Source organism: Vidua chalybeata, chromosome 16 (assembly GCF_026979565.1).
Source record: "Vidua chalybeata isolate OUT-0048 chromosome 16, bVidCha1 merged haplotype, whole genome shotgun sequence".
Taxonomy (NCBI): domain Eukaryota; kingdom Metazoa; phylum Chordata; class Aves; order Passeriformes; family Viduidae; genus Vidua; species Vidua chalybeata.
The window spans coordinates 8,163,284-8,186,766 of NC_071545.1; the positions used below are offsets into that span (position 1 = coordinate 8,163,284).

At 41.9% G+C, this 23,483-nt stretch overlaps 1 protein-coding gene across 2 annotated transcripts in view; it reads left to right on the forward strand.

Annotated features, from left to right (window-relative positions):
* Window positions 1-23,483, forward strand: part of XYLT1 (xylosyltransferase 1) — a 178,315-nt gene that overhangs the window by 122,640 nt on the left and 32,192 nt on the right. For both annotated transcript variants that reach the window (XM_053957225.1, XM_053957226.1), the window contains one exon: window positions 14,387-14,467. In XM_053957225.1, the coding sequence (XP_053813200.1) occupies window positions 14,387-14,467 (81 nt within the window). The remainder of the gene's footprint in view (window positions 1-14,386; window positions 14,468-23,483) is intronic.

Sequence of the window (23,483 nt, forward strand, 5' to 3'; positions counted from 1 at the left end):
GCTCCAAGTGACTTTTACTTTGGATTAAGTCTGAGGTGGGTAACAGAAGCTGCAGAGGAACAGGTCCTTGTGGTGCTTACCTGGGGTTTGTGAGCAGAAATTTTAATGTTTTTTCAACTCAGTTGAGTTTTGTTGGGTTTTTGGTTTTTTTTTGAAAGTTCAGTGAAATCATTATCAAATTCCAAAAGCTAAAAGTGCTTGAAAAGGGGAAGTGTTCCTATTACAGCATTGCCTTTTAAATGTGCTCTCCCTTCGTGGTCCCGCTGAATTCTCTCAGGAAATTAAAAATCTGCTGAAATTGCCATTAAGACACTCTTTTGTTTAGATTTCAGGATGCCATTTACAATAAAACAGCTGCAAAATAATATCTGGTGGCAGTTCAAAGTGAAGATAACACAACATGTGCTGTTATACCTTTCCCAAGTCACTCTTAAATAGTTGTGAACCAAAAGGCCATTAAAGGGTGAGCCAAAATGTTGTTCTGATTCAGTCTTTTAGTAGTGATACAGAAATAGGATGGAGAGGGAGAGATGAATAAATTCTTTCTCTTGAAAATAGGGCTAAGAGTTGAATGGTATTTGATGCTGAACATTTTTCAGCTCTCGCAGCTTTGTAGGCCAAATGCAGGATCTGTGAGCTTGTCCAGTGCTGCAGAGCTTGGGTGGCTCACAGGGGAGTTGGGCACCTCTGTGTGTGGTGTTCTTCGTCCCCAGGGATGTGCTGCAGAATGCGTCTCTTTTTCCAAAGCTTCTTTTTATTTTTCTTTCTAGTCCTGACCAGTGCTAACTGATGAAAACTTTGTATCTTGAGATACTGTGCGAGCTTTGACCTGGCAGTGCAGAAACCCCAGAGGGACATTTTGCTGTGCAATCCAAGGTAGAATTAGGGACTAGCTGCTCTTATAATTGCACCTTATTACAGTGGAAGACTTCTTTTCTGCCCAACCTGCACAGAGCGTTTGTATGATTCCTCTGAATCTCTCTGTATAAATAGCAGTGCTGAGTGCCACTGACTGTTTGTGATGGCCCATCTGTAGCTCCAGGCTGATGGGAGGGGATGAGGCCCTAAATGGTTCATTGTAGCACGTTCCACTCTGCTGCACGCAGTTTAATTATATCCATCATTCAGCATTACTTGATGAACCAGCTGTAGGCACAAGCACCCCTAAGCTTTCATCAGGATAATTGCACTCTTTGCCACATTAGGAACTGGTCTGGGGCCAAGTCTTTTCCAAATGCAGTTGATCTTGGTTTAAAAGTTTGCTGCCCCAAAGTCACTTCTAGCAGGTAATCTTGCAACAATGCATTCTTGGAACAGCTGAAGACTAAAAGATCTATAAATCCAAATTGGTTATTTGTGTCACCTTATGGCTTTAATTGAGGCAGCCTCAGTTGCTTTGGCAGTGGCTCAGATCGTTGTATTCATATGATGGGATGCACTGTGCCAGTCAGGTGCAAGGTGGCTTCCAGATGATTCCCATGGCAAGGGCCTGCAGGGACCGTGGCTCTGCTTGCTCCGTGAGGGTCGATTCATTGCTAAACCTTTGCACAGCTGGTATTGTGTAGGCACTGAGGCTGTTCCCATGGGGCTCAAGTCATGTGGCTGAGTCAGGTGGCAGCTGTAGAGCTGCAGCTGAAGGCTAAAACACCCTGATCTTTCTTCTCTTGGGAAACTGGTACATGTGGTGTGTCACGAGAAACCAGTGCTGGGTATCATCACAAAGTGCCTGGAGAATTGTTTGTGAACCACTGCAGTCCAGGAGGGGAGAGGCAGCCAGGAAATGGCTCTGTGTCACAGCCTGTCCACCTGGCAGTGCCAGGAGATCACTGGTGACAGACTGCATCACTTAAGTTCGTGTGCCTTTTCTAGAGTTTTTTCTTGAGTTGAAGTGAACCCCTGGTTCTCTTCTGATGGAATAAGACTGTGTTGGTTGCAGCTCATTGAGCACAGCAGTGAGGAGGGACATCAGCCTCCCACCCTGCCAGTTGTTTTCTCAGCAGCCCCAGTTATATCAGGTAGTGGATCTGTATGTTCCCATTGCAAACATCCTCTCTGCCACAGGTTTGTGCCTCATATCCCAGCTCTGCATTCCTCACTGACTTACTCCAAAACAGTCCCAACCAAGAGTAGGGCAAGTCATCAGGTGGCACAAATTGTCAAAATAAGATCATTACTCAACCCAAATAAAGGTAAAAAAATATGACCTTTTGCTGTTAAAACCAATTAAGATTCTTTCCATCAACTCTCAGTTCATTATCCCTTTCACCCCCCAGGCCCTGTTCTTCCATCTTTTCAGGACTGGTGCAGAATTGATATTAAATCCCATTAGCCTGACCCTGTTTTCCCTGTTTTGCCTTCTGGTCCTTTGAATTGATGCACTCCGACAGGTTGATTCAGCAGCTCAGGGATCAAAGGGAGTGGCAGGGCCAGGAGGAGCTTCAGGAAGGGGCTGGTTTGTAATAATTCACTTTACTTTTAAAGGAGTTTGTGAAAGTGCCTCAGCAGCGGGGTCTTGAGTGGGCAGATGAAGAGCCCTGGGCTTCATCCCTGGCACAGAGGGCACCACAGGGACCTTGTGCTGGTGGAGTCCCACCACTCCCCCCTTGGGATAGCTCCAGTTAGGAGATTGAAGCTGCTCACTGGATGAGTGTATATTCCCTCTGGTCTTTTCCATAGAAAGTGTGAGATTGGGGAAAATTTTACTTTACTTTACCCAGGTCCACCTTCCCCACTGCATCAGACGAACCACCTGCTCTCAGGGCAATGCCACACAAAGCCAGCCAGCTTTTGTCCAGGATTACACTGCAAATTAAACAAGAGATGGCAAGACCCAGAAGTGCTGAGTTTTATACCTTGATCCCTTTTAGAAAGAGCTTTCCTGTTCCCTTTCCCAGCAAGAAGAGGGTGGTCTCAGCTCCCTGCTGCTTCCAAGCTTAGCGTGAGCAGCTTCTGCTTCTTTATAGATATGAAACTCCAGGTGTGGCAGCAGGGGGTGTCTGTGGGCTTTGGAGAGGATGCTGGGCTGGGATTTGGGAGCAGGCTGTCCTGCCTTCCCTGCTGGAGCCAGAGGTGGCCCTCCAAAGAGGGGCTGGGGCAGAGTGGCTTCAGCAGGGAGAGTGCAGGAAGGTGTTTCCAGAGTCCTGCATGAGCTGTCCTTGGTGGCTGTGGGCTGGTGCTGGCTTTGGGAGTATCCTGGGCAGGGTAGGAATGGCCCTGCTTTCCTGGTGTGACGGGGTGGGGTTCAGGGTGAATCACCATCAGCACAGTCAGAGGGAGCGAGTTATGTTTCAAAAACTGAGAAATTGCCAAAATTTAACAGTAAAGCTGGGTAAGTGGCACCCTAACAACTGCATTCAGAAAAGCAATCTCATGAGTTTTAAGCTGCAAGACTGTTGCAGCTGATGGAGGAACACACAGCTCACATGATGGACTTTAAATCCGAGTTGGATCTGCTGAGTCAATCCATCCCTGGCGTGGAACTGGCCCGGGGTGACACCTGGGGATGTTGCAGGGTCTCTGCTGTGGCAGGACAGCAGGGCTGCACCCCCAGACTGACAGACCCCACCAGGCAGAGCTCTGCCATGAGAAGCAGGGTGAAGGAGGTTTCTTTCTTCCCACTTGCTTGGAAGAAACTGAGCATTTTTAATTATAATTGCTCAACAACTATCAAACCATTTTTCAACAATAAGCAAATCATTTTTCCTATTGACTTGTACAAATAAAATTTCAGATGCACACGGGAATGTGTGAATTGGATGAAGTGAATGGTTGGTTTAAATCTGTGCTCATATTTAATTTCAATTTCTCTTTTTGCACAAAACTCTTGATAATTTAATTTTAGAGATGGTGAAAAAACTGCTGAATATAAACCATGCCATGTAAAATATACATGGTATAAACAAACAAAAAGCTCCTATTCAGCCCAATATCTAGATTTTTTTTCTTTTTATACAAAGTCTCACTAATTTGAGTAATGAACTTGATCATTTCTGAAGCTCACTCCACTTGCTTATTTAATCAGTGATTATTGTTTTCATCAAAATGGGATGTATCGTGTAGGCAGATGAGGTTCTACATGAATATGCAGCAGCAGAGAAACACTGGAAAAATACAAAGCAGTGAGCATCATTCTGTACTAAATAAAATCCCAGTGCTTTTATAAAGCTAAAATTATATCATGTTTACTTTTAATAATTAAATATCCTTGGGTATTAGCAGCTGGTTAGTCAAGTATTTCAGTACTCTCTTTTCAGATACTTTCCAGCAGATAATAAGTGGACTCAGATGTTTTTTGTGAGACAGGATAATCCTGTCTGTCTTAACTCTTTGTAGTTCAGCATCCCCACAAGTGATATTTGGCATCCATAGGACCGTGGCCCATCAAGAGTTCCTGGCAGTTAAATGTGGGAGTTCTCTATCCTGATCTCTGCATTGAGGCAGTGATTGGAAATGGAATGGTTTGTTTTTATAATAACAGGCAAAGGCAACTTTGTGAAAAGCAAATCATCTTGGCAAATACTTTTCAGCAGCTTTAGAAGTCACATAGTAATTGGCAGCAGTTACATTTGCTGCAACTCTGACACAATGGATGGGCCTTAAGGAAAGAAATGGTTGCTTGGGAATTTTTCCTATGGAGAATTACCTACCATGAGACAAGGCAAGGAAAGACAGAACACCTCTCAGAGTGAGAGGAAGACAGTGCTGATGTTCATCTATTAACATGCTGTCACACGTGGAACAACACGCTTTCACAGCCTCTAAACTGGGAAACACCACAAAGCCTTTGTTATGGATTCCCACCGCCTGTTCCAGGAACACAGAGCTGGGTTTATGCTCTGGCTTACACAAGCACAAGCTGAGTGCACTGCACTGATTCTGGAGCATTACAGATATGAAAGCAGAATAAAGACCTTTGCATAGTGATTTTTCGGTAGGAAAGAGGATAGAAAAAAGTGGTTTTTTCATTGATTAAAGGACTTGTCTCAATGTTGAAGATACTAAAAATATTTTAAGGAACTAGATGTGCATAATTTGTGTACTGCTTTCTTCAAAGATGCACTTTGGGCAGAAAGTGCATTTACCAATGTTTCTGTCACTGCATAGGTTTTTCTTCTAGTGATAGAAAGCCCTTATTGTCATAAAAGTTTTAGAATAGAAAAATGCTGAAAAGAGAGATTGTTTGTTTTTTCCTTACAGGATTAAAACTAAGTAAATAACCTCATTAAATTTAGGCATTCTGTGCATGAATCTTCTTCAGATGTGTCTCAATGTAAATAGAAGTGTGTGTAGGTAACCTCTTCAGGTGCACGGCTGCTTCCTGCTCACTGTCCATCAAAATGATCACTTACGTCAACACTCAACTTCCTTATTGATGGAAATGAAAAATGTCATAGACCTTTGACAGTGTGATATTAAAACAGCCTTTCTGTGCCAAATTGTCAGCAGAGAGAGTGTGTTCATTAGCTCCACACTCTGCATCAATCAGTCCTTACACTCTAAATAGAAAAAGGTTAAAAACATTCGTATTTGGACTTGTTGGTGTCATCCACCAAATTGGCATAAAAACCACAATTCTTTCCATTTATCCTGAGCACAGCTACCTTGGAAAGTTGCTGACTGAAGTGTCAATGGCAGCTATTAGTGGAAGGTCAGCTAAAATGACTAAGAGGAACATTGGCCTCATTGTGCTTTGTGTGAGCCCATCTGCCTGCATGTGACAAGATTCCCAGTTGTTCTTCCCAGTGTGGGCAGGCTCACCGGCCCCTGCCTGTGCTGCTGCTTCTCCTCCATTGTATCATTAATTTGGGAAGAAGGCAGATGTGGCAGTTCTCTCTCTTAAACAGCTTTCACAAGCCCCTGAACAGAAACTTCTGCTTGTGAACCTGACTGCACCACTGCCAAAAGGAAATCTGCTTACTCAAGGCTGGCACCTTAGTTTGGGAGAGTGGCACTGGGGGATGGGGTTTAGTGATGGGCTTGGCAGTGCTGGATTTGATGATCTTAAAGGTCTTTTTCAAATTAAGCATTTCTATGATTCTATCTTTGGAGCTGACATAATGCTGAGTAATCATGTGATTCTATGAATGCTAAGCATTTTAGATCAGAGGGTAAGTTGAAAAGTCTAAACCCCACATTGCTGTATTTTTTCTGCACTAATTTGCATTATTTTAATTTCCAAATTTAAATAATGGGAATGCCAGCAAGGCTTGATAAACAGTTTTTGCCAGCACTGATAAAAAGAAGCATTTTTTTCATCCATGCAGTTCAACTAAACTGACATCTCTTGTGAATGTGGTGGGAGAGGAATTTTGCTTTACTACAGCATATACCTTTAATAAGTTTTCTAGCCCTTATCTAAGTTAGACACACATCTCTGCCTTTACTTAAAAATATTCATTTGAAATAGGCATTTATAGGCCTCTCTAGCAAAGGCTATCTGTCAGGCACACAAATTCTGGGCTAGCAAGATGAAAAAATAAATAATGGTGGTGATATGCTGATGATTCATAAACTTAAATAGAAAAATAAATAGAAAATTGTTTAGCAAATCCAAGTGAAACATTTCCTTCCTTTCTAGCAAAATACCTCTGAGCTGCATGCATCAATACCAGGTTATGTAGGGAATAAGTCATCCTGCACGTAGCCAATTTTCTTGGATTATTTTCGTGTCTACCAGGCCTTACGCAGTTGCACATTTGGAAGGTACTTCAGAAGCTTTTGTTATTCAAGTATTTTTCAGTGCATTTGTTCTTGTTAAGCATACAAATAATCTAGACTTAGCAATTGCATACAATTAGATTTATGAAAGGAAACTACCTTAATGTATTTTGTAGTTTTACTCTAAACTATAGTAACTTGCAACTTATAATGGCTTTAAAATCAGAGAAAAAGAGCTGCATATGAAATGGTATTACAGAGTAGTATTTTCCTTATTTACTTTTTACTGCAGCAGCAGGGATGCTGAGAAAATGTCATTGTCACAGACAAATTAATTCATAGGATCAATTCAAAGGTATTGAGGGCATTTTGTAAAAATGTTTCATAAACACCAGTGAGTTAAACATTGGTAAGCTGGTGACATATCTGTGGTGGAGATGGACAATCTATGTTATAACTGGATTGGCCTCCCTGGAAAAGTCTCCTTAATAGATGTACTTGTGCCCCTAAGAGATCAAAGATGAGTTTAAGGACAGCTCTCAGCTCTTGGCCTCGTGTGCAGTCCTTGCACATTCTGCTTCTGGACACGTGGACATGTGGGCCCTGACCCATGAAGTAATTTATGACAATACAGTGTGAAAGTTGCATCATTTTGGGAGAGCTCCAAGTATGTTACAGTTCAGCACTTACTGTTCACCAGGGCTCCACCAGATCAGAGACACAGTGATTGCACCATTTTATGGTGTATTTGATAAGGTCCTGGAGATTTTAAATGCCTATGTTGAAATTGTGCTATAAAATAATTGGAAATTGAGTAATTTACTTTTTTCTCAGTGAATATTTAAAGAAAGTCAAAAGTGATGTTGCAAAGTTTTAATGAGTGCATGTGGTGAGAATTTTATTATCATAAAAGCTGTAGGGTTTATCAGCTGATACAGGGCTGGAGTTTTTCATTAGCCAAGGGCCTTTCAGGGTTTCATGGGATATAGCTGGAAAACATTCCAAATAAATGAATATTCTATTTTAAAAGAATAATGAGACATTGAGGGTTTTATAGACTCCAAAGTTTGCTAAACCAATATCTCTAATTAGATGGAGAAACTCTCTATAGAGGCTTTGCATCAACAGCAGTACACACAGCAAATGTTTTAAGCATTTACATATCAAACACTGCTGGCAGCATTTTGGCAGCAGTCCAGAGCTGTAGATAGTTTTAATCACATTTGTTCATTAATCCTTGGTGGAATTCTCTTATATGGTCTCTTTAGGATTTTCATTTAAGCATGTGCTGCTGCTTCTCAGTGGTGGGCTTATTTATTTATTTTATAAATACCATCTGAAGCCTTGAATTTATAGAAGATAGGTAGTGGAGAGGCTCAGGAAGCAGACGATGCAGTATATTCTATTTTCTCTCAGCAGATCTCCTTTGTACCCAGGCATTTATGTGCTCTCACTAGAAGAGGTTTATTCAGCAGTGCTCCATCTAAAAAAGACTTCCACTTTTTTTTGACTATGCGAGTTCTTTTCTTTTCCATAGGAAGCAGACAATGGTTGAATGGGAAGCTGTAATTGAAAGCACAGCCAAGATGACTGTAACTAATAGAATGTCTTGAGCATCATACAGCACTGGCAAGGCTGCAGGAGAATAGCTGCATCCCTCGTGATGAGTGATCAGTGCCTGCAGCATCCAAATGCAGGAGGCTGACACTTTGAAATACACAGGTGTGAATTCCCAGCCCAGATGGCAGAGCTGGTGCTGGAGCACAGCTCTGATCTCCAAGTACTCCAGCAGCTGAGCTGCTAAGGGAATAGTTTTCTTCCATTACCTTGTTTCTCTGTTAAACCTGACTTGAAAGACAAAACAAACCATTTAAGACAATACTGTTGTAAAAGCAGAGGTATTAACTGTCACCCAGAGCCTTCCTCATGCAGTTGGCCTCTGAAATCGTATCTGCTGTTCTCAGTTATTTGTTTTGTTTTATGAATGGCTGTTGTTATAGGAATCAGCTTTGCTGAGAAAGGCCTGCCATGCTAATCTTTGTTCTGTGATGGGTAGCAAAGGCTAAGTACAGCCTTCTCCATTCATTGCATTTTTAGATGGCAGACTTGTTGGTTTTTTTTTTTCTTACTTCAGCCTGGGTCAGGCTCTGCTGAGCCTCCCCTTGTGCTGAATTGCCTTTGGAGAGGCAGGAGGACTTGAGAGCACCAGTAAGAGGGTCAGACTGTCTATCCAGGGTCTGAAAGCTGAACCCTGCAAACCTTCTCCCATATTCTCCTCATGCTGCATTTGTGTGGTTGATCATCTTGCTGTAAGTGTTCCAGGAGGAGGTTTTGTAGATTTTTGCTTTTTTCTCTTGAATCATTTTTCTGTTGCATCCTTTTGTAAGGTTACATGCTGTGCCCATATGCATGCATGGTGGCCTGGTGGAGGGAGCAGAGCAGGTCAGGATCCCTTTCTGGAGTGGGAAGATGCCACAAGCGCTGCTGTGCCCCAGCAGAAGGGCACTTTCAGAGTGCACTGGGTGCTGTGCAGGTGTGCAGCAACTGGCAAAACCCCTTCCCTGTCTCCTGGGCTGCTCTCCTTCCTCCCCAGCTCCTCTGTGGCCCGCAGTGCTGCAGGACTGTCAGGCAGCTGCAGAACCTGGGGAGCCAGGCTGGGCTTACCTCCCTGCGTAAGAGGGAGAGGGCTAGCCTGTTGTTATTGGACACAAAATGAGTACACAGAAGCTTGGTAAGTAGAAAAGAGAAAAAGGCTTAGTTTTATTCAAGCATCTGGAATTTATAGAATTCTAAAGGTGACTGTGGATTGAAGGATGGAATTACCACCTCTCCAACCACAGTAGTCTAAAGATCAATTAATAATTTCTCTCTACCTACAGAGAAATATGTAAACTATTCTATTTATACATTAAATTGTGTGACTCTCAAATATGTAAACATTATCAGAAGACTAAAGAAGTTTTATGAGCACTTTAAAATTTTCAAAAGAACTATAAAAGAAAATTTAACACATTTACAAATCAGGGCAAAAATAGCCCAGGCTAGGAATAGGCAGGTAAGGAACACTCCTGAAGGAACTCTCCTGCCATGGGGGCTTGTTAGTGATGGCATGCCCTACATTTCTACAATACTGGGTTAATGAATATGAAATTAATAACTTACTGGAATCAGTGAGCTTAAGTATCATTGTAAGAATTTATTGAAAAGAAGGTAGCAGAATTTAAGGCATTCAGTTCTTCCACTTTCAGGCTCTTGTGTACACATCTGCATGTTTAACTGTGTTTAGCCATATTAATCATTAATATCATGCTTAACTTTGAATAGGTGAGTTTGCCCCATAATTCCAGGTTTTTTTCTCTGCAGTCTTTTCCTTCTGTAGCAACCTTGTAGAAACAGTTTCTTGGCAAAGAGCTGCTGGGGTGGCTGTAGGTCTGGGTTCTGTAGGGCTGTGCCTTCACACAGTCACAGGAGTCCTGGGAAAGGAAACTGTGGGCATGAGTCAGGCGGGAACGGGTGGGAACACCAAAGCTTTGGGCACTGGGAGAACTTGTAACAGTTTTGACTTATCTTTTCTGACTGTATGTTTTCCTTCATCATCCCTGCTTCAGAGGCCCTTCATTGCTGCTTCAAACCACATTAGCCTTCTTGCCCTATTCTCCCAAACACTTTTGCCTTTTTGTTTCTTTTTTTGCCTGTTCAGCTGCTTTTGTAATCCTTGCCTGCCTCTCCAGCACCCCACACCAAGCAGAGCTACTGCTGTGTTTGCAGCCACCACTGCTCACCATGGCCAGGACTAATCCCCTCCCTGCACTAACTCCTCCTGTGAAGCAGCCAGCAGACTTGTCATTAGATAGCCCTAAGTTAATCAAGATGAATAATTAATAAACTCAGAGCAGTTCTCTTTCCTTCATCTGATTCCTACACAGAATCAAACCATACCTGTGTGCTGCCAAAAGCTTCTGAACTTTTGATCCAACTTAGCCAATTTGTTATTAACTTGCATAGGTTTTGACATACTAAAAACCCCATTGAAGTGCCTGCTATTCCCTACATCCTTCGAGTTGCCCATGTGTTAAAGTACCTTGCTGAATCAGAACATTTTTATTAGCCATCACTATCCTCCAAAAGTAATAATATCTTGATTTCCTTTTCTCATATACTCCAAAGGCTTTCCTAATCTGTTTTCACAGCTGCAGACTGAGGGCATCCCTGCTCTTTGCTTGGATTAGTCACTAGAGTTGGAGGGTTTGCTTAAAACCAGCAAAACCAGCACTGCCTCTTGCCTGCAGGGTTGGGCTGTGGGCGTGTGCAGGGACCACTCTGTGCACAGACCTCCAGCGTGTTCAGACAATGCAAACACAGTCACTGCTTCTCTTCCAGCAGTTCATTTCAGTCCCCAGTGTATAGGCCATATTCTGAAATTACTGCCACGCTCAGCATGTGCTTACTGAGTGCCTGGCTTGCCCTGCTCACACCCTGGGACGCCTCAGTCCCAGGCCAGGGGCTGCTCATGAGGAAACACTGGTAGCAGACTTTGCTTTGCTTTGGCAATATCTTCTGAATTTCCTTCTGGATATAGGACTCACCCTTTTCTCTCCCTTAGACCTGTAACCCCAAGCAGAGTCCCAGCCCAGGGGCTCAGCCACATCCCCAGTTGAGCAGTGCCATGGGTTGAGTCACTTTTGCAGCCTCTGAACCTCACTGCCTGCCCAGCTGAGTGCTGCCATCCTTAGCCCAGCCCTACAGGGGCTTGGCTGAGCTTTGCTGAGTGGCACCTCAGCAGGTGGGCACAGTGCCCCTGCCAGCCCTGGCACCCTTGCTGCAGGAGGGGAGCTGTAGGACCTCACCGAGGTGACCTCAGCAAGGGTCTGGGGAAGATGGCCACCCCCATCCCAGCTGGCAGACCTGCCCTTGCTGAGCACCAGATCTGCATCAGTGAACTCAAACATGCTTTGTTTCCCATCACTCTTCTTCACTTGTCATCTTCTCGTGGCAGCCCTCCCCCACACACAAGCTCACTGCACTCTTGGAGTTCACTGGAGGATTCGTTTTGCATTTCTCCCTGTGTGCTGCACACCTGAAAATGCCCATTTTCTCTCAGCCTCTCTACACTCACACCATCCTCCTCCTTGCTAATGATACAGGTAACCATCTGACTAATCCTTCTCCCTGGTGCCTTGCCCCCCACGTGAGTTTAATAGCCAAAGGAAATAGAAGTGAGAGCGGTGTGGATGCATCCATCAGGCCCAGCCTCAGGCACCGACTGCAGAAGGGCTTTTTCCTCAATCTGTATTCGTGCTGTGTTACACACTGGGGAAACTGATAGGAATGTGATATGTAATATTAGTGCATTTTTAATCAGTAGCATGAACTACCCTCCCTCTCCACATGCCTTTATTTCCTTCTTAGGAAGGCTATGCTGCACTTGTTACTTTCTGTTTTACCGTGATAGTTAGTAAAAGACTTTGTGCCAAATTTATGCTCAGTGAATTATCCCTGAAATTTGTGGAGCTACAGTAGAATTTAATTTGGCTACGTGGACTTGCTGTTGCTCCCAGTGATGTCTTCAGCTGAAAATCTCAGCTTTTGATTGCCTTACTTAGAGAAAAAGCAGGCCCATGTCTCCAGTCTTTGTCCAAAGGAGTGCCAGAGGCATTGGAAATAGCTGGTGCCAGAGGCACTGCCGAGGCAGAGACTCTGCTGCTGCTGTATGTGAAGAAGTGTGGCGGCAATCTGTGCCAGAGGCATTTAGGAAATCTACCCCTGAAGGCAAAGGTTTCTGAAAAGTGAGGAGGATTTTAACAAATGCATTTACACCAATGGCATGTTCAATACCTTTGATTTTCTTCTTAATGTCTTCTGATGGAATAAGTCAGAGGTGATGTGCAGTATCTTCATGATGCTGGGGCCAGAAAGAGCACTTTGAGTGAAAGCTTAATAGAAATTCAGTGTGGTGCCATGCTGAGCATAGAATTGGTTGACTGCATAAGTGTAAATGTCAATTAACTAAAAAGTTTTACCAAATGGAACTATGATGTTTTAGTTCCATGTTGTCAACACATGAAAAGAAGCATATTAATGGACAAAGAGTAAAACTCTGTATGAGTTCTTTAAAACAAAAAACTAAAAACATTCAAAGTAGGACCAAGATACCATCAGTGTTTTCAAGAAGAGAGAAAATGTCAGTTATTGATTACTTTAAGAGCTAAGCATCATTTGGACATTTATAAGAATTACCTAAAAACTGAGAAGCAATGAGAGGTTTGTATGGCAGCCCCAAGTCCTGATGCACTTGGTAGAGTACTGCAGAATAGCAAAATACTGGTTGGTGAGCAATCTAGAAAGGATGATGTTTTATTGAGTGGTGTCGATTGTTACTTTGGTTGATTTGATTTTTATCCTGTAAGGAAATTAAAGCTCAAGCACTTCCAAACTTGATTATATTTCTAAAGATCATCTTTGCATGCCAGCTTTTGCCTAGAAACTCACCCGAAGATGTCAGCCATTGAAACCATTTCATGTGGAAGCATTGCTAAGTAAATTCACTAAATGCCTATTCATCCCAGTAAGATGGAGAGTCACTGGAGCAGCAAATGTGAAAATCTGCACAGCTTACTGTACAGAAAGCACTTTCTGAGTTTGCCAAATTGAGATGCAGAGTCTGATCCTGGGAGGTATTGCAGCTCACATGAGGGAGTGAAGGAGGAGGGTCTCAGGGCCCTGTCTGTCAGCATGCTTGATTGACAGATAATTCATTTGGTCTGGATAAAATCAATGAGATTATGAAAATAGTTTACTTGGCTGATAACATTTCCAGGTTGTTGCAGCCTGACCCCAGAAGTTAAACACATTTTGTACAGTTAAACACATTCAGGTTTAAGTTGCTTTTCTGTGGCTTATAATAATGAAATGTTTTCAAAATACAGTAGTATTGACAGCTCTTTTATCTTGAGTCTTTCTGCCACCAAATTCATTACAGACATTGCTTAAATGGTGTATCCATAAGGTTGTGGATTTGAATGCAATTCAGGAGATTAAGATCTTTTTAATGTGATTTATTCAGTTTTCCTAAATATGCTGACCTAGATAAACAGAGAACATTTTTGCTCCATTGTTAAAGAAAGAACAGACCACAAAAGCTGTCAAGCATAAATACATTCTTGGACATGTCAGCTGAAATTCTGAAAATGCTGGTGTCAGATTGCCTGTCATACTAATTGGAATTAACCTTCTAAATTCCTTTGTTCCTGTTGATTATACTGCCTTTTTGATATCAAAATTCTCTTGCGTTATGCATTCCAACCTTGGCCTCTTCTCTATTACACAATGAAAACAAATAAAATGCCAATAGATACTGAACCAAATTCCCTAGGAAATATCTAGCAAAGCATGTAAAATGGAACTATCAATGCAGTCATCTTGCAGCTGGATTTTCATACTTAAGAAGTGTTGAGCAGTATTACTTCATGTATACTCTCTTATAGTGCTTAAAATACCTGCCAAGGGTTGATAAGAAATTTGTTAAGGTGTAATAAAGCTTTGCTTCCTTCCTCTGCTTTCCTGAGCAGAGGGGGTCATTGAAGTTTAGCAGCAGGATGGAAGTTCTTTTTTAGAACCACCTTCAGAATCTGAGAATGGTTTCCAAATGAGAACAATAAACATATAAATTGCTCTGGATGCAGTGGTTTTCACAGTGTCATTTGTGCACCTTTTGTTCTTCCTCTCACAGGACAAACGATCAGCTCGTGGCATTCCTGTCCAGATACCGTGACATGAACTTCTTGAAATCACATGGGAGGGACAATGCAAGGTGAGTTGGCCCTTTCTTCATCTTATTTTAACCAGAGCACTGAGAATTATTGTATGGTGATGATTTCCAGCATCACCTGATTGAAGAAATCCCTATTCCAGGAAAGAGAAGGGAATGAGGAGGAAACCCTTTTCTGAGGACAGTTGTTTCTTGGCCCAGAGTGACTCCTTCCCAGAGTCAGAGATGCTTTTGTGGGGAGAGAGGCACTGAGCAGACTGATGTTGCATCTTCCTGTGGACTTGGCACAGATTGATGTTTTGTGAGTAAGTGGCAATTGCCCCACACACCAGCACTGACCTGGTGGCACCCTGGTGAGCAAGACCTGGGTTAGCTGAGCTCTGCAGCACAGCCAGGCATGGGCAGAGCCCCAGCCATGGGAGCCTGTAGCAGCCTGCAGTGACAGTAAGAGTGAGGATGGTGGCTGGAGCTTACCACAGTCTACTAAAATTGGGATCAAAATCCTTCTTCATCTCCCCTGCACAAGTCTTGAAGAAGGAATGTGCTGTGTTTCCCACCACTCATCAACTTGCCATTATGGTTTGGGGGAGCAGCAGTGACCAGACACCATCTTCCAAAGGCTTTAACAACCTCTGCAGATGAAAGAAGTTTCCTATCTGACTCCTGTGGGTCCTGTTTTCCTCTTTATTCTTAGTTTTGCTGTTCCTCTTTTTTGCTGGTTTTGTACCATAACAGCAGTCCTGCTGCACTTCCAGCAACTCCATATGCTGAGCCCCAGTGACTTTGCATCTAAAAATATTGTTTTATTCTGCTTGGGTCACCAGGTCTTCCCTTTATTCTGTAAAATGTCAAGTGTACCCAGAGAATGTGACACACTGAGTTGTGTGTTCAGCACAGCAGGCAGGCAGAATAACTCACAAGTCTCTCTCTCTTCTTGGCCGTTCTTACTCTTGTCACCAGATTTATCAATTCTGTCATGTTCCTGTTTAAATTAAGTCCTCACGAGCATTCATCTTGTGCATGCACAAATTCTATAGCAGGTAGTAAAAAATAATCCTGTGAGGAGTCATATTTAAAGCCAAGTCAACAGTTTCCACAGGAGAGTCCCTGGTTTGGGAAATGCAGAGTGTCAGAGTGATTGGCAGACTCAGCTCTAGCTGGCAATAGTGATCGACAGCAGAGTTAGTGTAGAAAAGAGGAGAGAAAGAGCCAGGGAAAAGCAGTTGGTCTCTTGCCTCCTTGCTTCTCTGGTACTCCTGAGTCTTCTCAAATTCCCTGAGCTGGCTAAGGAAAATAACTAATGGATTATGACACAGCAACATCAGGCTGGTTCAAACATGCCAATTTCAACTGGATCAGAACAATTTAGATCAATTAAACATACTAAGCTGATATTAATTTAATAATGAAATGAGCTAATGTGCTACTTGTCTTTCCATCACAGGAATAGCAAACTCATTTAGTAGTTCAATGGTTCTCTTTGTATAAACAACTAAATACCTTTTAGCTTATTACAACTGTCACTGTGTTTTATTTTTTTTTTCCTGGATTTCTACCATAAATTCCCTGTGCATCAGGGAACATGATTTGGGACATGAGTGCAGATTTGCCATCCCTGTTTGCTATGGTTGCCTAATCCCTGAGTCCCATAAGCGCTCCCACTGCTGACCACTGGATGAATGGATCCTTTCACATTACCCCTTGGCATGTCCCCAAATTTTCTATAGGGAGGTAGAGTGGCTTCCCTCCTCCTGCACAGCCCAGGCAGCTGTAGACACACTCAAGCCAGCAACTGCAAGTGCCTCTGAGTAATGCTGGTGTTGGGTAAAAATTCATTCCATTGTTTCCAAAACCTGATCACAAAGTAGTTATCCCCTGTTTGTATTGTGGGTGAATTTCCAGCTCTACATCCACCTGTTGGGATAGAAATACCTAAAGTGAAGATTTCTAGCCTGATATTTCATGTTTAGTGTTTGAGTGACTCAGTCTTGACTAACCTGGTCAGTGTACCTCTGCTGTCCCCATCTGACACGCAGTTCCCACCTGGCTTTCAGTGAGTGCCCAGGTGTGTAAGCTGTGCTCACACCAGTGAGGTTTATCCCTGTAGTCAGACTGGGGAAGTCCTCTGGGCTGAAATACCTCCTACAAGCTCAGGCAGGTGAGCCAAGAGCAGAGGCTCACCTAGGCTGTCACCCCATGTCTGTGTCCCCAGGGAGCACCAGGGTGTGTAGTGGTGCTGCTTTACAGTATTCTCCCAACCTCTTGTGAACTTTGCCTGGAGAATTTACACAGCTAAACTCAGCAACTTGCTTGTTATAAGAGCAAGGGATGGGGGTTTTTCCCTACTAATATTTCCAGTTTTTTAATTTTGCTCTTTGCTTTGTCCTGTCACAGCCCAGGGGAAAATACCCCATGAAGAGAATGTCACGGTCTTAGTAAGGTCTGGAAGAGAAGCAACAGCCTCAAGGGTTGGCAGCAAAAAAATTAAGTAAATAAAAAAAAAAAAGGACACCTTTTAGAACACAGGCCAGTGTCCATGTTATTGGGCAATAGAAGAAAACTCCCTTTGGATGTCCTATCTCAAAACACGCTGGGACAGAATATTTTGTTTAAAACAACGAATTGAAGCCATAATAAGGGTGAGGACACTGGCCTATGCTAGCTGCTGCCCCGTGTACAATAATGACTTAGTTGGTCCAAGATGTTTTTCTCAAAACATGTGAACTAATAATACAGGAGCACAGCATCTAAATGTAATTGAAAGCAGTGTATAACCCTTGCTGATACTTTTAATTTTAATTTGTGGATGAATAATGGCACCTAATCAACTGTCTAAGTCTGCCTTGTAAACAACTGAAAACTCTTAATTTTAAGTCATCATAGTCTTTGGATTATACAACAGAGAAAGATTAGAAGTGCCATCTTAAACCTGAAATGCTTGTACAGCTCAATTACAGTGTACTTTGTATTCAAGCCATGTTCACAATCAGTACTTGTTTTACTGCCAAATAAGGAGAGAAACCAGGCTTCCTTTTATAGAGTTAAGTTTTTTTTTAGTTATGCCAACGTCATGAAAAAGTGCACCACTCTGATTTTCCTTTAGTGGCTTTAGCAAAGAGAATGGACATGAAAATGGCTCCTTCACTCAGCTGGAGAAGCATTATTTCCTGACAGAGGTGGATGTATGAAATGAAATTGCACACAGTGGCTGGAGATGTTACGTAGTGCTTAGTGGGCAACACATTTCCTTCAATTTTCAGTGTCTTAGACTATTAAAAGCAAATGAATAACCTGGTAGTTGTATAAGCTATTGCAGTTTGGAATACACAGAGGATTTGTTTCTTTTTTGGCAGGAGCAGCACCTGTCGGATGTATTATAAAACATAAACACAGTCAAATGTGACATCTTCAATGACAGGCAGGAAGAGGGGGGGGTTTGTACAGAAACCTCTCCACAGCAGTCATTTGGGAAACAGTGTAAACATGCTGAGAAGGCTGGGTGCTGTTAGATCTTACAGGAGTCTTGAGCTCATAGGCAAAATACAAACAGCTAAAGAAAAGGCCCTTAAAGTTTTGGTATGTGTCCATATTCTTTTCTTCTGCTGATTTTTCCTCCTCATAACTGCTGTTCTTTGCAGTTGTGTTGTCCTCTTTCTGGTTTCTGGGTTCCAGATCATTTTAGAGGTGTTGGTGAATTGTAGCAAGGAGCATCACAATCCCATCCCAGCTCTCAGAGGCTGGAGAAACCTTAGCTACCGAGGGACTGGAGCACGTTCCCAAAACCTGCACTGCTGGCACACATCTGTTTCACCCCCATTTCTGACATGCCTTTTTTCCTCAGTGGCACACACTGTTGGTGCGCTGTACGTGGGGTTGATGGGGGTTTGGAGGTCTGTTAGGAAAATGGATCACACAGTAAGCACTGTTGCGTATTGCACTGATGAATTGCCCAGTAAGTACCCAAATATTAGGAGAAAAAATGGATTAATTATCATTGCTATTGGAATAGTTTAACCACATGTCCTAGCAGCACTTACACTGCTGCTCATGTAACATATTTGGTGGTTCCTTTGGCACAAATTACCCTCAGCCTCATACTTTTTTCACTAATTTTTTTAGAACACTTGAGTATTCTGGAGCACATGGACTAAGATCTATTTTTTGCTTGGAAGTAGTTCAGCACAACAGTTGCATGAGAAGTGTAGCGACTGAAATAGCAACATGCATCTTCTCTGCAAAGAGACTGCACTTTAAAAATTTAGACATTACAGCTAACTTTCAAATGTTCTTAGTGCTTTATGCTAAGCATTAGGGGAGCCATAAAGCCTTTACGGCTTCAGCTTGACAATTCGCCTCCTTGTAGGGCTTTTATTTCTGCTCAGTTTTGGAAAACAGAGCTCTAAGCTGTCAGTGCAAAGAGAAACAAAAGCAGCCATATGTCTTGACGTGGCTGGATGTTCTTTGTTCTTAGAGTATACAAGCCAGATCATCCGCTGGTTCAGGAAGATGCTTCAAGTGAGAAGGTTTGAAGTAGCCATCCATTATGGGGCAAGGACAGAATTAGGAAAGTGAAAATTGAGATATTGGTAAAATAATCAGGAATCTTATTGCTGTCTAAGAACATTGAGCAGCACAGTTCATCTGCAGCCCTGTCATCTGAGGTCCTGAGGCATTTTATAAAATGGTTATTACAGGAAACATAATTTGAAGCTGCACAGATGTTGTTGGCCCTGGTGCAGCCACAAGTCAGTGGCCTGATTTGGTAGCTTGAAAACCCCTATAGAAGGGACTCACACTTGCCCTCAGTCAGTAGAAAGGAGGTGAGGAAACAAGAAACCTTTCAGAGAAGACATTTATTGGAGACAAACAGATGGCAAAATGTCAGGTTTAATATCATTGAGTCTGTCTGTGGTGAGTTCATGCTACATTCTACATATTATAATTTGCAGTTTTGCTTATTTAATATAAAAAGAAACAGAATCATTTGAGTTGTGGCCTCCCTTATGGTGAGAGGAAGCCATTTCATTTTTGAGCTTCTAAAAGCTGTTTCAGTATTGCTTAAAAGATACAGAGTAAGTGAAGAGTGGGGTAAAGAAACCCACAGGAAAGCCTTTTAAACTCTCTCTCAAGCTTTATGCTCACAAGGAAATGCATGGAAATGTTGACAAAACAAGGCAATTCCTAGTAGAGTCATTACTGCAAAAAATAGACTTTGCAAGTTTCCTACAACTAAAGAATTTTAGAGGGTTTTTCATTTTGCTCCCTGGCCTGCAACATTAAAATATTGAGAAACATTGAGGCTTTTTAACACTTTCTCTGAAAAAGAGATTTCTCCTTTGAAAGAGAGAAGGTGGAAAGAAAAGTTTTTCAAAGCCAGTGGAAGTTAATGTGTAGAAAAAGGTGGAAAAGAAGAAGGAATCATGGGAAATTTCTTTCAAAGAGAATGCAAATATGTGCTAGGACTAAAGCATTAAACAGATATTCTGGGAAGGCTGCACATGAAAGAAGCAGAAACAAATTATATAGCATATGAGGTGCATATTGTAAGCTTGAAAAGTCTAATAATGTCCATATAGAGATGGAATAATGACCAGATAAAATGTATGTATTCATCAGCTTTCAACAGCATCTTATGTGGAATACCCTAAGTGCCATGGCTGCTTGGCTTCCATGAAGATGCCACTGATTGAGAAGGGAAACACTGAACCTAATATTTCAAGGTGAACTTGTGTCTTGAAAGAGATATTCAAATTGCTGTACCATTTTTGCTGCACTGTAAATTTTGCCCACTGTTGCCCAGTGGGTGTGGCAGCAGTAGTCTGCCCCAGGTTTAATTGCACACTGAACATAAAAGTGCTTAACATACATTGAAAACATGGACTGTCAAAAAATCCTTCCAGTAGAGCTCCTTGTTCCCATGACTTGCACTTCAGCTTCTGCCACGGAAATTCCAGGAACAAACATCACAAACTGCATCTCTCAGCTCTGTCTTACTTTTGGTGGCTTTGCCAGCTGGATTTTCTGCTCTGAAGCCCATCCCCAGCCCAGGGGCAGCTGTGATCTCCCAGTGCAGGCTGTGCCCATCCCTCCCCTGCACGGGCTGTGCTGTGAGCCATGCAGAGATACAGGTGACAAACACTGATCACATCTGAAAGTGACATTTCCTTGTGCTCCTTGGTAACTCCTGAGCGTTTAGCACAGTGGGCAGACCTGCTAAAAGCATTTCAATTTGTGTGCTTATTTATGGCTTTGGCTTTTGCTCCTGAAATAAGCCCAATCAGGAAATAAGCCCAATCTTACTAGAGCAAATTCAGTCAAGAGAGAAATTCTTTCTGATATTGTTGATGATTTTTTCTGCATTGTCATTAAAGCTTTAGGGGATTGTTGACATAATAATGTGTTTAAATATTTTCTTCTGAGTAAGGGAATTAACGAAAGATAATTCTGCTCTCATAACATTTTTGACCTCATAGGAATTGCATTTAAGATGTCACAGTTAAAGCACATTGAAAAGCAAGTTACAATTATTCTTTCTCTTCCATTTCTGTCTGTACTGAGAGTTATTTTCAAGGCCTTTTGAAACAGCAGGAATTGTTTGTTCTGTGCTTTCCACACGATGCCTGTCATAGTGGGTAGAAATCTTCCTCATCTCGACAGACTAAGTAGGTGCTATTTCTGTTTGAAGCTGTTCCCCTTTCCAAGCTTCACCTCCATTTTGGGACTGGGGGATCAGCCCTGGAGGCTTTCAGCATGACAGGGAGGTCTCAGGAAACACACTGCAACATCCTATCCTTAGAAAAACAGATGAATAGCTGGTACCATATAGACATTGTGTTTAAATAGCCAATTGTTAATTATTTCAGATGTTGTAAGTATTGTTTAACCCTTGGTCGAATAGAGTTACTTACGGAAATGGAGTAAGATAGGGTCAGCTGGACTCAGCATAGCCAGTGGAGGTCAGGTTTTCCACCTTGAGCAGTTAGGGAATGATTCTGCTCTGCACAGGTTTGGGATTCATTAATCTGTTTATTATAAAGAATTTTTCAGTGCCTGGTTTATGGAGATGTGTGGTAGCCTAGAGATTGCTCACAAATTACTTCTTGCAACTGCTACACTCAAGATTGTCAAACTATTTTTTAGTGCTTTCTAGCTGGTCACCTAAACTGCAAATTACTGTTTTGTGCTTCCCAACTGATTGACTCTGGTGTTTCCAGGGTGGCTGTGCAAACACTGCTGGCAACTGACTCTCACATTTCTCATCTGTAAAAATATTTATTTGACTTTTTGCACTGAAATGGACTTTTTTTCCTCAAATTTTCACATAAAGACAATGAAAAGAGGAGCAGATAAAGTAAAAGCATGCAGAGCTTGTCCACATACACTCAGGAAAACATGGATGTAATGCTAGTGGAGCTCCTAGCTCTAGATTCTCACTTTGACATTGACATTGGCTTTTGACTTGTGAGGAATTGTTTTGCTGGAGTTTTGTAACTTTTATTCACAGTTCTTAATCTTAAATCCTGAGTAATGATGATGAGGTCCTGGGTAGGTGCACCTGGTTAACAGTGAAATGTCAATGGGAGGTTTTCTAGGCAAGAGGCCAGAAAAGGGAAACATTTAGGAAGAAACCTTTTCACCTTAAAAAATATATTCTTTCCAGAAAAAAACTTTTAGTGATAAAGTTACTGGTAAATAGCACTTAGCAATCTGATAGCCTCTGATACTTCAGGAAGTTCTACTCATTCATAAACTTCAGGAAAAAGAAAACAGCAAACTCTCTGACTTACTGTGTAAGTAGAGCATTCAGGAGCAGGGGTCTCTACAAGTTTCTGTGGTTTGCACTGTCCCTTAGAGAAAACTATCCAAAAGGAGGATATTTGATTGTGATATTTTTGCTGATATTAAGTAACTGTGTGGCAATATTTATTAGCAGTTAGAACATATCATAAGAGTTGAGCTTTGTTTATACTCATGCTATAAGAGTATGTGCTACACAAGTTACAAATGTGTTATACAGTCCTAGAATCTTGTCTGAAATGTATTTATAAATATTTAAATAAACTATAAAGTGGAGTTCCCTGAACTGGATTGCAATCATGAGCTGCCTGGACTGACATCTACACTCAATGACAGACCATGTGCTGCAGGCAGTAGGGTTGTTTAGCAAAGTACAAAAATAACTCTCTGGAAGCTGTGAGGCTGCATCCACACACAGGGCACAGTGGCACCTTTCATGTGTGTCAGTGTCTGATTGCTGAGGTCAGGTGCTGACACACCTTCTTAATATCCTGTGTTTCCTCCTTACTTTTGAGTGTAACTCCAGGCCCTCAAAAACTGGAGGCTCTTTAGGAAGAATTAAAATTGATAAGGGGAAGCATAAGATGTCTTAGATTGAATGTTCTATGGAACAGGGCAAAATGGCATGCTTTTCTTAATCCTGGTCTTTTTTTAATTCTGTTTTCTCCTGGTTGACTCTTTTCCTATCATTTTCCTCCTGTTGTTTTTTTGTTTTTTTGTTTTTTCTTCAGCTGATGATAATCTCTGTTGTATTTGGCCAACCATACCTTGGTTCAGTAGGATGTCATTGTTTGGCCAGTGCATTTGCAGCTGGCAGAGGTATGCCAGTCTTACCTGATGTTCAGGGTGACAGGAAGCACCTGAATTTTTCCACTTTGACTAAGATTAAGGAAATGCTATTACTAAGCCTTTTTTTTATTTTTCCTACTTTTAATTTGGGAGTTATCTGCAAGCTGTTTTGTGAGACCCAAGAGAGAAAGACAAGGAGAAAAAACACCCTTTTTTTGCATTTAATTGCTCTATTTGAATGGCTTTATAAAATGGCTTTATAAAATTTACTGATTTGGTATTCCCTTGAGCATAACCAGAAACTAATGAAATACAGCATGAGACTAGAAACAAATCAGTAGGGTCATACTTTTGCCCTCCATCTTCCTATCTTTCTTTTCAGAGGTGGCTGCAATCATTCTTGGATGGCTAGTCAAGAATCTTTATGAACTGTTTGTAATGTCCAAGAGTTTTTCATTTCTTGGAAAGTCCT